Source organism: Ornithodoros turicata, chromosome 2 (assembly GCF_037126465.1).
Source record: "Ornithodoros turicata isolate Travis chromosome 2, ASM3712646v1, whole genome shotgun sequence".
Taxonomy (NCBI): Eukaryota; Metazoa; Arthropoda; class Arachnida; order Ixodida; family Argasidae; genus Ornithodoros; species Ornithodoros turicata.
In genome coordinates, this window is record NC_088202.1 from 42,373,951 (window position 1) to 42,391,437 (window position 17,487).

The 17,487-nt window shown below is 45.7% G+C and overlaps 1 protein-coding gene across 1 annotated transcript in view; it reads right to left on the reverse strand.

Moving 5' to 3' along the window:
- LOC135383392 (sodium-coupled monocarboxylate transporter 2-like) overlaps nt 1-6,592 on the reverse strand; it is a 71,036-nt gene extending 64,444 nt beyond the window's left edge. Inside the window, exon 1 of the mRNA XM_064612864.1 lies at nt 6,349-6,592. Coding sequence (XP_064468934.1) covers nt 6,349-6,495 — 147 coding nt within the window. The 5' untranslated portion in view covers nt 6,496-6,592. The remainder of the gene's footprint in view (nt 1-6,348) is intronic.
- Nucleotides 6,593-17,487: the final 10,895 nt, after the last annotated feature.

Genomic DNA, 17,487 nt, shown 5'->3' on the forward strand with positions numbered 1-17,487 from the left:
ACTAAACGTTCGTCTGCTGGCCGTAATTTCCCACTGTCATTCGTGGGTTTTAGTGCATCGTACGCTACCGCTTTTGCGTACTTAAAGGATAGCGTTGGTGGTTCTGCGCCAGGGATGGGCATAAATACATTTTTTGAGTAATATAAATATAAATACAAAATACTTTGTTGAGAGTGGTATACTTTTCAATATGAGTATTTAAATACCGTAACTACTACCATAAATACCGTGAGGAAGATGGCTGCTGGAATTACAGAAATAATGATGATCATAACACATCAGCAATCAACAATAACATTTATTTGTTAGATTATCATGACGATTTTAATATTAGAAGTTTCTCGAAGACTGCATCTTTTAGGTATCTTCTGTTCGGCCGTACAATCTGATTCGGAGAGGAGAACAACATCTCCACAGGTGCCAATGAACAAAGTCTGTAACATCTCGTTGAGGAATATGCTTCGTAGAACAAGGTAACCGGGTTGTCGCGACCGTTGTCCGCAACAACGGTGAAAAACTGGCCATCCAGAATGATTGTCGCATGCTGGCGCAAACACTGTATAACTGCGCCCCGTACTCACCCTTCTTTCCGAAAGGTCAAATGCAGGGTAATTTTAGGATATCAGTCAGTATATTCTGTATTAAGGAGTATTTACAAGAATAAATACCCGAAAATTTGTATTTAAATATAATTATAAATACATTTTTCTGGTCTGTATTTAAGTACAAAATATAAATACATGTATTTATATTTTAAATAATGTTTTAATTACAATGTACTTAAATACTGCCCATCCCTGTTCTGCGCACGTGCAAAACATAAAGAGAGCTTGTGCAGTGCGCAGCGCCACCACGCTATCCCTTACGTACGCAAGGCGATAGCATACGATGCACTGAAACTCTCTATTGCCTGGGAACGCCACCAGCTCCGGTGGCGCAGCGGTAACGCGTGCGCTTGGAGACTGGGAGGTCCGCGGTTCGAATCCGCGGGCCGGCTGTGCCGTCTGGAGTTTTTCCTGGGTTTCCCTCAGATGTGTAATAGGCGTATGCCGGCACAGTTCCCGTGAAGTCGGCCCATGGACGTTCCTCCCCCCGAGCGGATTCCGCTCGGTCTTCCACTTCACCCTTTCCTCTCCTCCTCTCCACCACCTTTCCCTTCCCGAGAAACATGCCGCCTAATCAGGCAGCAGACCTCTCGGGTTCCTCCCAACGACACTCCTCCTCGTCCCCTCCTCCTCGCCTGGGAACGCCAGGTTAGGAATAGCGGTCCCATGTTGCGGGGTGACATCTACTTCTCCATGATAGGCAAGCCTGAGCGATGGGCAAGACACGTAAATAAACACAACACTAAGGATGCCTTGTGTTGTGTTTGCCTTCCTTGAGCCTTCGTGCTGTGTTTGTTTACATGTCTTGCCCAGTGATGGCCACTAACTCCTTCTACAGTAGTTTAACTATAACTACTAACTACTTCGCGATGAAGTAGTTTAACTAGTAGTTCAACTACTTTTCAGGGGAGGTAGTTAAAACTACTTCTTTAACTACTGCAATGTATTTTAACTACATCTCTAACTACTTGTTGACGTTGTCCATCAACACCAATCCCATTCTATAGTGTTCTTGGACACCTAAATATGAATCACAAGCAGTAATAAAGTGAAGATTTAGTATACATGCACGGCACGATTGCTCTGCACCTCCGTTCTCATCAAACAAGTAGCTCAAGCTAAAAGTCGGAAGCACAATCGTGCCGTAAAGCTTACGGCAATATCGGGAGTAGTTGGCGCCTGCATGTAATCTAACTACTGTAGTTAACTACTCGAAATAGTAGTTTAACTAGTAGTTGCACACTACATTTCTGGAAGTAGTTGATAACTACTTTTTAACTACAATAAGGCAGTTTAACTAGTAGTTTAACTACATGTAGTTAACTACTGGCCATCACTAGTCATGCCCATCGCTCAGGCTTGCCTATATCATGGAGTTTGTCCACCAGCTGGCCTGCATCTACGCCATTCTATTTATCACGGTCTAGTTCTCCTGTTGCCCGCGATGTGTCCCAGTGTGCGATTGAAAATTTGCTCACGAGAGAACGTTTTACATACTTTCACGTTCTGGATTGGTGTGAGTGAACGCAGCCATGGATACTCAAAATGTGGTATGAAAATGTGGTAGAAAGATTTCCGAAGGGGAAATGGCACAAACATTTCGTCTGCTTATCATAACATTCTAACTGTGTGATTCGCAAATTGGATATCTGATTTTGACTACTTTTTCCATTTTTCGAAACGCCGATGGAAGAAACTGCTTTAAAAACTCGGAGATTAGCTTCCATTTCCCTGCAAGCCTTCACAAAGCTATCGAACAAGGCCGGTTTCGTCAATCGGTCCAGTGGTTACCGATCACTAATCCGAAGTTTCTCCCAAAGAAAATAGATGAGGCTCCGCGGTAACATCTCATTACGGCCCGAGTCTCATTACGGCCGAAGTCTCATTACGGCCGAAAGTCTCATTACGGCCGAAAATCCTTTAATCCCCAAGTGTCTCGTTACGGCCAAAGTCTCAATACGGCCGAAGGTAGTCTCATTACGGCCGAAGATGTCTCATAACGGCCAAAAAGAAAAAAGAAGCATCCACCATAGTAGCTCTGTATATACTGTGTTTTATGCTTCCCAAAATGTGTCCGAGGCGGTGTGCCCCCACGGCTTGTGTCACACACAATGGTTCATGCACACAATATTGCGACAGTGTTTCATGCATCCCTCGTGAAAAATGTTTTTATTGTCATATGTGTCACACGATATTTGTATGTGTTACGCCATTTTCTCTCAGTATTCAAGCAACATCCTACTCGTTGGTTCTGTGAGCAAACTGTGTGTGTGTGTTCTGAAAAGTACTTCACAAGGGAGCCCACTGGGAGCTCCAGGAGTCACATGACCTATGACCATGATCTTCTCCCCCACTAGCTGCCTTCTACAATTTACGTCCACCTGAAATTTACAAAAAAGTACATAAGCCACTGAACAAAATGGCATATGCTCTTGTTTGATGATGACTATAAGACATATGCTGTCAAGCAGACTTTTTTTTTCATATATTCGAAACATATTCAAGAATTATGGACAACAATGGCAATTACGTCATAATAATGCAGCTGCATAGCCAGGAAACTATTTCAGGAGGTGTTTTATGAGGCTTGACATGGGGTGGAGGAGTCCCCCTCGTCAGTGCTTTATCCAGACCCCCCCCCCCTAACTTTTTTGCCTGTGCACCCCCTACAGGGGGTGCCCTTGCGATTTCAGCTTCAGATACGTCTGTAATGATATGTTAAGCTGTAATGACGTAACTATTCCAACAATTTTTTCCAACACCCTTCTCGTACTTGGGATTCTGGATAAACCACTACCCCTTGTTCATTTTCGTGGGGCACTACATTAGAGCTTATGCCACTGCACTGATGTCACAATGTTAAAAGTGTGTGTCACTCTGGGCATTCGGAATTCCTCTAAGCTACAATATGTAAATTCAGAATATCTGAAGGGTAAACATCAGATGTTACCGGCAGGCTTCATGCTGAAACGCGTGTACGCAAAACACTTCCGCCGTGGTGGGCGACGCCGTTAGTGTAATCATACACGCAAGACAATTGCGGGCACATGGAGTAGTGGCAGCAACCTGAAAACGATACAGTTTCTTGTTACATATGAGTAATCAAAAATATACATTCCCACATGTTTCGTTTTGTCGTTTGTAGGAAGCGCTAGTAAGGGAACAGCACTTGGTTGGTCACATGCAAGCCATAATGCGAGAGGTGCCGATATTTCGATTACGCGATCAAAAATTAAAAGTCTAGAACCATGCACACTTCCCCATGCAACTACTTCCCCAGCATCGTGAGGCATGACACCCATGACATGGCACCATGTATTCACGTATAGTGTAATGATATGCAGGAATGAAAAAGATGCCAACATACCTGTAATCCAGTGTCCCATAAGTTTGATTCGATTTTTTGGCAGCTACCATGAAGAGCAAATGCACGATTCACAAGTTTCGTTTCGCCATTTTCATTGTTGATTTCGCAAGCGTCGAGCAATCCCACGTGACCTCCTTTGGATCAGTGAAAAGTGAAAATTACTCGCGTCATGAACATATATGTTCATCTCAGCGCAAATCACGTTTTGCATGCTATAGAAGGAGGAGGGATCAATACTCTTCCTTTCGTGTTTTGATATCTTGTTGTTTTGCTACTCTCACTTCGGAGTTCGGATGGTGTCTAGCAACGTTGGGTACCTCGTTTCTTGTGTGTGTGAGCGAGTGGTTGCTGTTTACGATGTGTTCATATATCGCTTTGTAGTGCTGTAATGTGCAAATTAGCGGACTTTATAGCGGCTCTCTATTTTCCGTCGTTGTCTTTCGAGCAGCGCCTGTTGTTCCGGTAAAAATCGAGTTGAATGAATCGCCACAGCCCCAACGTATATCGCGCAGTGTTCACCAAGACCAAGTCAAGCAGGAATTCTGGTGAGTAATGCTTTCGTAGATTGCCTGTCTTAGTAGTGTGCTGTCCACACATAGTTGGATTCTCGTAAGAGTAATTTAAATTAATCAAAACAGCTGAAGTGCCTGTAATAGATGTAACTCGGTATCCGTTCGTAGGTTTGCGCCGTTTCTAGTTGGTTGCGCGTTTAGGAACAACAAATTTATTCGAAGACGATAAGATACCGATAATGCATCACCGTACAGCAGCATTTACTCGTATCATTGTGAGCCATATTTCATTTGTTAAAATTTGTCGTCGTATTTCTTCAAAAATAAAAGCGCAAGTCGGCGTACTTGAATTGATCTCCAAGAACTGCTTACGTCGAACGTCTGCAAATGTTGTACTTATGTGCATTCGCGCACCATAGTAGGCACAAAGCATATCTGATTAGAATAAATACTTCAAGAGGAAGTCATTCAAATACATTGTTATTTATAGCTGGTTTTCCATTCCAGGCATGGTATGTGGCTGCACGAAGGATTCCGAAAAAGAAAAACAACAACATGGCTAATAGGATGTTGCTGCCCAGGGAGTCCTGGCGAAGAGGTGAGCTGTTAAGATCATCATAAGGTTCTGTTGTGAAGTGAAAAATTTTGTAGTAGTGCACGAATATTAATTCGTGCACTACTTTTATAAAAAAGAAACCAGAAATGGAAAGTTATGCATGCATCATTTCATGAATTGTAATGTATTACTATTTGATATTCACATGTTTCCATTAAGGGAATGAACTACTGAACCTATATTCATATCATGGTCATGCTCTGTGTTTACCTGGAAGTCACATTTTTAAGGCTTGTCATTCTTTTGTCTAAATGAATATTTATGTTAACCTTGCATGAAATAGCAGACACGTATCAACACGTGTGCAGCTTGTGCACATTAAAACGAGCCATGTAGAGACAAATGCTTGTTGTTGTTTTTTTTTTTAATATTCTAGCCTATTCATGGTTGCTCATCGCTTCTTGCAGGTTTACTCATTCCAGAAGCAAGAATTGTATCATTGTAAGGTGAATCTGACATCGACTGAGATAGGTGCTCTGTCATGGCCAATGACTGTAGGATGGCTCCAAAAGCGTCACAACAAAGCCAATATTCATCTAGCTCTCTACAAGTAGCTAACTCCACATAGTAGCCTGCTTCACAGCCTACACTACCTTGAGGGAGTACACATTACACAATATGTTGCATTGTGCTGTGGTATGATAACATACCGTTTGTCTCGCAATATGTGTATATAAATATGATAAGGGCCCTAAGGGCACAGTGCATGCCTTATACCCTGCTGAATATATATCCATACCTGGCTGCGACATTGCATATCAATGCAGGTTACAATACACATTTTGACATTTGGCCGTTATGAGACATCTTGGGCCGTAATTAGACTGCCTTCGGCCGTATTGAGACTTTGGCCGTAATGAGACACTTGGGGATTAAAGGATTATCGGCCGTAGTGAGACTTTCGGCCGTATTGAGACATCGGCCGTAATGAGACTTCGGCCGTAATGAGATACAATCGGCTCCGCAGGTCGTGTCCCCTCTTAAGCACCAACCAACGAAAACGAATAGTTTCGTTCCTGTGTACGCGTGGTACACACGCTTCCGAACCTGTAACACACACAAACGTCTTTGTATGTACTTCCCACGGTATGCTTATGTGTTTATAAAACACCACTGCTACAGAAAGCATGCAGGTGACGCTAATGTTCGCCAAATTCGCAGTGGATGAATAGAAGATAGAGAACGGCAAATTAATACACATGCTCCTCCAGAGAATGCATGCACTGCGCACGTTATATCGAACACTACCTGCAGCTGCCGATTTCCCACGAGGAAGTCCTTGTTGTTGACACTCTTTCGATCCTTCCACGCAAAGAACACTCCGATAAGCGACGAAATTAAGAGCACGATGACGAGAACACAATAGTCAGCCGCTACGAAGTACTTGATGCTCATTTTTGAGCGGTCGTCTTTCTCCCTGAGCAACGAGTGTAACAATGTGTCGCGGCGAGACCGTCTGCGTCTGCTGCCTCGCACGGCATAGTTACGTAACTGACGGGGGGTGAAAAATTCTCCTTTCCTGCCGTTTCCCTCTAACTGCGCCAGGACGAGCTATGAGGGCTCCTCTCATCATCCTACCTATGTAGGTTGTGCATTGCTTCCGTATGCATCGAACTGGCACGCGCGACTGTTGTAGCTACGACGGAGCTTGTATCCCAGAAGATAAAAAGAGATTTAAAATCAATCAATCAGAGTGCACCGCCAAAAGTGACATGGTGCTGACAAGCTGGTGCATAACTGCGAACTAAACCCGAGACAAGCAATACAGACAAATTCTCGTTACACAGCAGACCTTATATACTCAAAAACCTCCGGAGAGGGGTCAAAGCCTTTCCTTCCACTCCGGAGATTCTCGAGTATACATAAGGTTTCCTATCCGTTGAACTGTTGCCGTGTAACGAGAAGTTATGTGTATTGCTTGTCTCGGGTTTAGTTCGCAGTGTTGCAAACTCGCAGCCTCGTTGAGACGCGAAGCACAGAAGCAAGAAGCGCCTTCACCAGTTGGAGTCTGGGTTAGAACTATCCCTATTTACAAAGAGAAAAGACTGTAGAAAGAGGGAGAGAGGGCTGTAACTTCATACGTATGTATAGGGGAAGACGGGAATAGTTGCAACACTTTTCACATTTTATTTTTTAAAAGAAATATTTATTTGAAGGAACGTACAAAATGATTCTCTTCTGAAACGTTTGTCCTTCACTGTGGCAGAGTGTGTCTGTTTCATCAAGATAGAAGTGTTTTTCTTAACAAAATAATACATTTATCAAAGTGGGTCAATTGTTGCAATGTACCCCAAGTTCATGGTAGAATGCAACACGATGTCTGACCTGTCTGACAAAGAAATACCACATCTGTCGTCATTACGGGAACGAAGTGCCTTGGCATACAGGTTCGATGGCTTACTCATACATAGCATTCCATGTCCTCAAATTATTCCGGCCCGCTTTGGAGCATTCCAGACGTATTTATAAAACGCAAAAATGTATTTACCTTGCGAAAAACGAAGCAACACCAGAAACGCTGAGTACAGCCCCTCTGGCCTGTGCACTTGATACACGTACGGAGTGCGTTCTTGAGGGTGATCCCATGACGCAAGATGGAGCCACTGGTCGTATTTGAATGGAGCTAAAAGCAAAACAGTGACTGTTGCAACGTACCCCTGTTGCAACAAGCCCTGTCTTTCCCTACACAATACACGGTATTGCAGTGCGTGGCTGCGTTGGGGATCGTCCCGAAACGGTCAGCCATAAATTGTCCAGTGCTGTCACTGTCCGCCCCCTCGTCCGCGTTCCGTCCGTGTTCTGTTACATCCTCCCGGCCGGCAAAATGGAGTGTCCTGCATCCCAATAGACACGCAGATGTTGTTAGATTTGTTGTCTTGTGTACAATAACAGGTCGTTTCTCGTAAAAATATCTTCTGCCGAACCCTGGTATGATGGTCGTAGTGGGAGAAGATATTCCTTGCTCCAGCGGTCCCAAAACATGTCAACAAGCCGTTGGCGATGTTTCCGTCTTTTCATTAACCTGATGCGAGACGAAGATGGTGTTAGCTCCTGTGGTGACTTCAGTAGCGCGATGATTGTTCTCTCAATGAGGAAATGCGGAGGACACAGCGCTTGAGGCTCATTCTGCAACTCTGATGAAAAGTGCAGTCTTGAGTCGCAGAAGTCCTCTCGCGTCCAGTCGCAGTCGAAGTGACGAAGTCCTCTACATGTTTATCGGCTTCTTATTTTCACCAACTACCTTAACGACCTCAAAATATGCCTCATGCTTCGCCCATTTTTGCCAATACTCCCCAGCATCTCGTGGCTTGCTGGTTCGTTCGATTTCTCGAAGAAGAGACGTTTTCTCAGGCTGGTACACAGCCACCGATTTTGTGATAAATTGCTGTGGATGTTGCGTCGTCCCTTTGCGAAGTCTCAGGTGAAAATTTGACCTGCGTTGACGCAAGCCGTTCCGGTCCCCTGAGCCACCGATCACTGTGAGATCTGTTCTCGATCGTTGTCCCGCGCGTTAGCAACTCAGATGGGGTTTATGGGCACCAGCAATGTGACCAGCTCTGGTTGTCATGAAGTTGCTCGTGTTCTTCTTTACATGGCAGTGTAGTCAACAATACAGTTCTTTACATGGCTGTGGCACAATGCAACGGTCGTCGATGCGTTTGACGCTACTCGTGAAATGTCTCATTACTTCTGTATCCCTTTCCGTTGGAGATTTAGTATCGTCTGTGTTAGCGATAGCTTTTATACCCCGAAACTTCGTTAGCCACGTTCTAGCTGTGTCTACTCTCAGAACACAGATGACTAGGTTTCCGTTTTGCTGGACGGCAGCCTTTGTACATAGGGGACCTTGGAACGTCCATCCGAGTGTCGTTTTGATGGCTGCTATGCGGTCGTTAGTTTAGGATTTTCGCACGTGACCTGTAAGTAGTTTCCACATTTGATCTGAGCCGAGGAGGAGGTTATAATGCCGTGGATCGTTGGGCATGCTGATTCTAAAACCTGATCAGCCAGGAAACATCTGTCTCCGTGGACCTCTTTTACAAATTCGTTCTCCACAGGGGTTTGAATGAGGTCATTACATGCGAACGCTATTGCGATGGCTTCAACCGTTACTTCGGTCAGAGTGTGCTGACTTTTTACGCGCACTGGGACAGCACTGTATCTTTCGCTACTTGTAGGCTTGGCGCTGCCAAATGTATTTACATGTAGCGTTATTATGTCAACTACGCCCAGCTTGAGTAGTTTGGCGAGGTCCTCACGAATGTTCTTTGGTTACCACCGTCGATGATTTCGCGGAAATACAAGGTGGGTGCTAAAATGGTCAGTCACATTTGCGCGTGTGGCGGGATACCTGCTTGACGGACAGACTTCCGCTACCACAGAGTGCATAATTTGTGCCAGAGAAGCCTCCGGAAAAATCGTGGTTGCCAGGCACGGCATAACAAAGTCAATATGACCACGCAAAACTTTTGTCTTCATGCATTTCTTATGCGCTATACCGATCTAAACATGGCGGTCTGTCACTAGTTGAGTGCAGCTTTCGCCTAGGGGCGCTAGCGGCGCCAAAAGCGAAAATAAATTCGTGTCGGCTAGCGCCCCTAGGCGGATGCTCTGCACAACAAGTTGCAGACCGCGGTGTTCACATCGGAATAGCACATAGAAAATGCATGAAGACGAAAGCGTGGCCGTATTTACTTTGTTATGAAGTGCCTGTTAACCACGATTCCTTCGGAGGCTCCTTTGGCACAAATTATACACTCTGTGGTAGCGCAAGTCTGTCCGTCAAGCAGGTATCGCCCCGCGCGAAAATATGACTGACCTTTTATAGCACCCACCCTGTAGATGCACCTGTCTTCGTTGACGGCAAACGCTCTAAACGTTTGTAGCATCACCTCCTTTTCGCTTTCCGGTGCAGCCATGTTCGTAGATAGCACTTTAGCTTCGGTGGTATGGGACTGTGGAGTGTGGGGGATCGTCCCGAAACGATCGGCCGTAAATGGTCCACTGCTGTCACTGTACGCTCTTTCGTTCGCGTTCCCGTCCGTGTTCTGTTACACGCAGAGAGCGCATGGATGGATGAGAGGAAACGCTATGCTTCTCTGACAAATGAAGCCGAGTCAACAAAGCCCAAATACTGTCTCGCGAGATATTCAGTCTTAGTGGAGGGACAATATACCTTTTTCACATACGCGTCGCATCCTAGCTGCTCTCCAGCGAACCACGCTCGGAGCGCGTCAAAACAAGCCCACGTGGGTAGCACAAAGGACCAAAACCGGTCCGGAGTGGAATCGACGAGCTCGCGCCGTTCGTGCGGTCTCCCCACTGGTCCCCATTTTTGGCGCCTCCATACTGCGCCATCTAGTGAAGGTGGATATAACCCTCTCCGGCGCCTCAAGGTCATGCGCATGCGTATAGGCCGTTGTGAAAAAAGGTTCATTTACGAAAGACACATAGTCTACAATGTCAACAACGAGAATTAGCCGAGGCAGGCCACAAACATGTATGACACTGGGTGGCATGGTGGACCGGTAATCAGGAGGGTCTTGGTTAGAGTCCTGGGGTTTGCACCTTTTTCCTGAGTTGTTCGATTACACATAGTCTGTTGGAGAAAAAGAAAAAAAGAAGAAGCTCTTTAGCTGTACCTATAGTGTACGTGTGTATAAGCACTGAAACGTCACCATACCAGCACTGGGCAGCTGTTTGTATTGCCAGCTGTAGGATGGGACAAGCGCAATGACTCCACACATCACATTCCAAAAATAGCACTGCCCTCGCCCTAAAAACGAGGAGCAGGCACGGCACTCACTGCTTTGTCTCCCTCACCGCCGAACATTAAAACGCGGATTTGAAGGGAGGCAGCAACAGCTGTTTCTGCCTTATCGGGCCATCGTCAGCAGAGCGTAGGTAGGCATCGTTTGAGTGGGGGAGGGGGATTATGTTGGGGCAAGCATGCGGTCAGCCTACTCGGCGCTGACGGCTCGGTGCACCCCGGGAGGGAGAAAAGGGAAGGTAAGGGTGAATGATGGAGGGGATGATGATGGCACAGGAGATGAACGGGTGTGCAGTCCCTCTTGCTCTGGGTACTCCAAGAGAACTACCCGCCAGAGACAACATGCGAGAATCCCTCAGTAGCTTTCATTGGGATGCTCCCTATACCACGGTAACAGCCAGGATGATTGACAAAGTTACCCCATGAATGTTTGAGGGGGAAGGAGGGAATGATGTTGGGGGAAGGTGCGGTCAGCCTGTTCGGGGGTGGCGGGTCGGTGCACCCAGAGAAGGAGAAGAGGGAGGAGAGATGATGGTGGCACAGTAAAGGAAGGGGTGCGCAGTCCCTCCTGCTGTGGGATTTCCGTAGCAAGCCACCACATACAACATGCGAGCATCTCTCAGTAGCTTTCATTGCTCTACTCCCTGTTCCACGGTAACTGCAAGGATGATTGGCAAAGCTACCCCATGAACGTTTGAAGGGGGAGGGGGAATGATGTTGGTGGAAGGTGCGGTCAGCCTGTTCGGGTGTGGCGGCTCGGTGCACCCAGAGAGGGAGAAGAGGGAAGGGTGAAGGAAGGAGGAGAGATGATGGTGGCACGGTAGAGGAAGGGTTGTGCAGTTCCTCCTGCTCTGGTATTTTGGTAGTCCAAGTGAACTTTCCATCACAGACAACATGCGATCATCACCCCGTCGCTTTCATTAGGATGTTGCCTGTGCCACGGTAACCAGAAGGGTGATTGGCAAAGTTACCCCATGAACGTTGAGGGGGGAGGTGGAATGACGTTGGGGGAAGGTGCGGACAGCATATTCTGAGGAGGCGGCTCGGTGCACTCTGGAAAGGGTGAAAGAGGGAGAACAGATGATGGTAGCACAAGAGAGGAAAGGGTGTGCAGTCCCTCCTGCTCTGGGATTTCCGTAGTCCAAGAGAACTACCCACCACAGACACGCGAGCATCCCTCAGTAGCTTTCATTGTTATGCTCCCTGTACTACAATAACCACAAGGATGATTGGTAAATTTACCCCATGAATGTTTGAGGGGGAGGGGGAATGATGTTGGGCGAAGGCGCGGTCAGTCTGTTCGGGTGTGGCGGCCCGGTGCACCCAGGGAGGGAGAAGAGGGAGGAGAGATGACGGTGGTACAGGAGAGGAATGGGTATGCAGTTCCTCCTGCTCTGGGATTTCCGTAGTCCAAGAGAACTACCCACCACAGACAACATTCGAGCATCCCTCAGTATCATTCAGTGCAAAGCTCCCTGTACCACAATAACCGCAAGGATGATTGGCAAAGTTACCCCATGAACGTTTGAGGGGGGAGTGGGAATGGTGTTGGAGGAAGGTGCGGTCAGCCTGTTCGGGGGATGCGGCTCAGTGCGCCCAGGCAAGGGTGAAAGAGGGAGGAGAGATGATGGTGGCACAGGAGAGGAAGGGGTGTGTAGACCCTCCGGCTCTGGAATTTCGGTAGTCCAAGAGAACTTCCCACCACAGACAACATGCGAGCATCCCTCAGTCGATTTCATTGGGATGTTCCCTGTACCACATGTATTGTCATTAAGCAGGAGAGCTACCTCTATCACGGTAACCGTCATAATGATTGGCGAAGTGACCACATGTGAACGTTTGAGGGGGTGGCGTTGGAAGGTCACTTAGAACGTGATGTCCTCCCTTTAGGGCGAGAGCCTCCCCTGAAAGCCTTGTCCATCTGCTCAGTACTAGCACGTTTGAGTACACATAAACACATAGTCTGTTAGTTGTGCATACATTTTTCATGCACATGGTAAGTGGTAAAAATTATTTTGAGCTGAATGTGTGGCTTACAGATATTATTCAAGTATTTCCGATATACACACGGGAGAGGCGAACACTTGCAGCATATAGGCATGCACGTAAACCACGTGTTGCCGTTGCGCAAGCTCATGTAATTCATAAGTAGTTAGTTGCAGTAACAATGTGATTAGGGGTCGGAGTCCGGGATCCCAGCATCCCGAAATCCCGGGATTTCAGCATAATTTCATGTCCCGAAATCCCGGGAATTCGCAATGCCAAATCCCGGGATTTCGAGATTATAAATTTCGGCTTTTTTGACAACAAATATTCGGTGGTACGAGTGAAAGGGAAAGAACGGTGTCCAATCGACATTTTGTGTCAAGCGTCCCTTCCCCGAAAAATATCATTTGCAATCCGAAACCGAACCAACCTTGTCGTCCACGACACATTACAACGACATTAGCAGCTGACTCATGTGAACTACGCAAGCCATAGCGGAGAACAGTCCTCAAGTAGCATAAACATCCAATGAAATCAGAAGGAGTCTTCCAAACCTATACAACAAGAAATAGTGCAGAATCTCTCTTTTCGTTCTTTTGATCCTCACAAATACGTATATTTGAAACGTCAATATATACATATATATATATGGGTGTATTTGAAAGTAAAAAGAGAAAATGGAGACAGCCTTTTCAGAAAATTATAGACTCGGCTGCTGCAGACTAGAACACACCAGTCACTGTGGATGAATAAAAGGCACCAGCGGCATGGCCGAGTGGGCTAAGGCGTCCGCTCGTTGGTGGTAACCAAGGATCGTGTTGTAGACTGGGAGGTGGTGGGTTCGAATCCTACCGCCGGCTGTGCTGTCTGAGGTTTTCCCTGGGTTTTCCGAAGACTTTCCAGACGAATGTCGGCACAGTTCCCCCTGAAGTCGGCCCAGGACGCATACTAATCCCCCTGTCCCCCACTCCTTCCTGCTGTCCTATCTCCGTCTGTCCACATCTGTACGCCGCTCGTAGCCACAGTTGCTTCGCGGGGCTAACACGCAATCAAAAAGAATAAAAGGCAAGACGACCAAACCGCATTATTCCATATATTCACACAAGTGACATTCTCCAGAATACTCCAGCGGATGATGCGAAATACATGATTGATTTTAGCGGCTGCGTAAGTAGAATTGCTGTACGTCACAAGTATGTACCTTCTCGTGCACTACTAACTGCTTGAAATATCCAAGGGAAAAGAGACGCATTTCATTGCGCCATTTCAGTTGACATTCCGGCATTGTGCGAATGCTCAATGTAATACGCAGGTTTTGACCCGTGAGCTGTTTTTGTTTTGCTTTTTTTCCCCGCAAGAATGTTCCGTGGGGGTGACAGAAGACGCGAACTATATCGCAGTTTGTGATAGCATGGTTGTGCAATGGATACAGTCCTATTCCTGGGTATAGGTGTAGGTATTCCTGGGTATAGGTCCTAGTCCTGGGTATATATACCCAGGATGTCGTAGGCCACCGAGGTGTGAATCCAGCTTTTTGCCAAATGTGAACGAATATATGCTGGCTCATGTGAATCCTAACCACAAAGTTGTACTTTTGGAAGATTTTAATTTGCCATGTATAAACTGGGATACGTTGCAGGCCCACGTGCCCGATAAGCATGAATCGGATATCCTGTTACAGATAACCTAGAACAAAAAGTCCGTCAACCTACAAGACATATATGGTACCAGTAGTTCTGTGCTGGATGTGGGAAGGGAGTTGCCTCAGGACAGAATCCGCCGATATTTCGAACAGAGACTGTTCTTCTTCTGCGCCCAGAAGAAGAACAGTCTCTGTTCGAAATATCGGCGGCTTCTGTCCTGAAGCAACTCCCTTCCTTCATCTCTACCGGTTCGCTGGGTTTCTACCCATCTACTGTGCTGGATGTGGTATTGGTATCAAGAACAGTGGGGAATACTGAGATTTCTGTTTCTGATGCGCTATCGGATTATGATATGGTTATTGTAAACTATCTTGACGATGCGGTTGTGAAAAGGAAACCTCTAAAAAATCTGTCAAAAACTTAAAAGCTGCTATAATGACAATTGTGTTTTAATACCTATGGAAAACGTTCTTCATGATGTATACGAATGTTTAAATGACATGAACATCGATGACATATGGCTTAATTCAAAAATTGTGTTCATTACTGCTTAGAGATCCCTACCAAGACTAAGATAATTGACAAATCAAATCCGTGGATGACCAGGGAAATAATCCGTTTAAAGAGAAGACTCAAGTGTCAGCGACGTGCTGGTAACAAACCTAACCAGCACGCCAATATTGGTGCAATATTGGACCCATATGGGCTGCAAGATTACCAATATTGGACCCATATGGGCTGCCAAGATTACCAATATTGGTTGCGAAAATATCCCGATTCCGTTCCGGGATCCCGGGATCCACATTTCGAAATCCCGAAACCCCGGGATTGTAAAAACGGCTCGGGATTCTTAACTCTAAATGTGATAATACATTCGTGAGTGCGAATGCACGACGCAGAACATAATTCTAATTGCTTCCCTCTTAAAAATCTGAAACAGCTTTGAAGAGCCAATATATGCTTTTTGGAATCCAGCGAAACGATAGGAAAATGTTAAGAAAGAGTTTCAGGCCGAGAGCCGCCGATATTTCGAACAGAGACTGCAGTTCTTCTGAGAAGAACCAGAAAGACAACAGTCTCTGTTGGAAATATCAGCGAATCTAGTCCTGAGGCCCTACCTTTCACTTGCTTTTTGCAAGTTTTATATAGTATTCTCGTCAGATACTCGCCGCTTGTCGCGGCTTTTGAGTATAGACTAGATACGATGCATTCAAGAGGTTGCAGATAAATATGCAGAGGGGCAGATTGTTTATTTAGACGTTCCACCGCATTTGGTAGTTCACAGAAGTAAAGGCTTGGTGTGTGCGCTATTATGCAGATGTTTTATACAATGGAGGTAAGATGTGACGCACTCGGCCGTAATACGGCGAGTGTAGACATACGCGGACCATTGACGAGCCAAGGAGGAAAACGCCGTCAACCGCTCAATAATCAGAACTGTTGCCAATGTTGTCCGTCATACAAGGTTTTTCCTATATAAAGATCGAATCACATACGACACGCTCGCAGGGCCTTGTTTCAACGCAACCTTGTCGTGAGCACATCTCCCTTCGATTGCTGAGGCGCCTTCCTTGACCGTGGAGGTGCTGGAACTTCCTGTCGAATACAGTTACTTTTGTAAAGGACCGAGGTTTTAACGGATTTGGGCATGCTCCAATGAGGCCGACTTTTGCTGGTGATTTTGTGAATGTAACACAAATGTAGTACAAAGTACAAAAGTACAAATAGAAAAGTACAAATGTAATACAACGGAAACTGATGTTCTGAGGCTGGAACACAGAAGAAAGAACAAGCGCACAAAGCCTCAAATGCCTAAGAACAATGAACAAAGAAAGAAGCAAGTCACTGAAAAGGTTAGTCAGCTGCAGGATTCAAGCACACATAATAATGTGGGTTCAAGTCCTCCAGCTGGCCAATCTTTTCAGTGACTTACTTCTTTCTTGCAATACAAACGTAGTACAAAGTGCCGCAAAGGATTCGACACAAGAACGTTCCCTCACCTGCTTTATACAGCAATTATCTTTGTGTGCACGTGAAGGTGGTCTCCCGAAAAGAGGAAAGAATTATGAAACGACGCTTCACCTAACGGGTATCGAAAGGCTCCTATTTCTCGTGTTACAGCATAAAAGAAAAGCATAAAACTCTGTCAAGGAGCGGAAATGTCTGAATGTGGTGTGGCCACATGTCGTTAATTTTGATTCATTAAACAACTGAAGACATTGATGCTCTTGGAATAGTTTCATTTCATTTCCTTTGTGGGAGTAGCAGAATTCGTCAGGTGACGAATTTAATACATTCCGTTTTTTTTTTTCTATAGTCAAACTCAAACTCAATTTTGGCGAGTGTGTATTGTCACAAAACAAGAGAACTACCTATGGAGGTAGCCCCTTTTACACAAACTCTATCTTACATACCAGATAACAACGCTCCAAATGGAGCCGTTTTTTTCTACGTGCCATATACCAAGTGAACAATCCTTAAACTCCTGAAGAGTCGCTACAAGGGGCAGTACAGCCCTAGTGGGCTTACTAGAACTTGATATGCCTCTCACCTTGATCATGATCAATGGGTCGAGTCGCTGTAAGCCAGCGGCAAGAGCACTCCACAGACCCAAATAATTACTTATTTATTTATTTATTTTCAAGTACTGTTGGTCTTTATAGACCGTTACGGGGGGCATCTTGTCCCATGCAAGGTATACAACAATAACAGTACTGCCATTAAAAGAAAATGAAGAGATAAAAGAGCAGTAAATACAATACAACAAAATGAAGTGAGAGAAGAGCTATCAGAATAACAGCAGAGCACTAAGTACAATACGGCAAGGAAATATAACAAAAGGAACCTACAGATGTGTTACGGAGGACATCCCATCTGGTTAAAGAACATGCTTAGATTTTCTGCACGTACGGCATTTACAGGCAACGCATTCCATACTGATATCATGTGCGGGGAAAAAGAGTATTTGAAGGTATCTGTCCTTACATC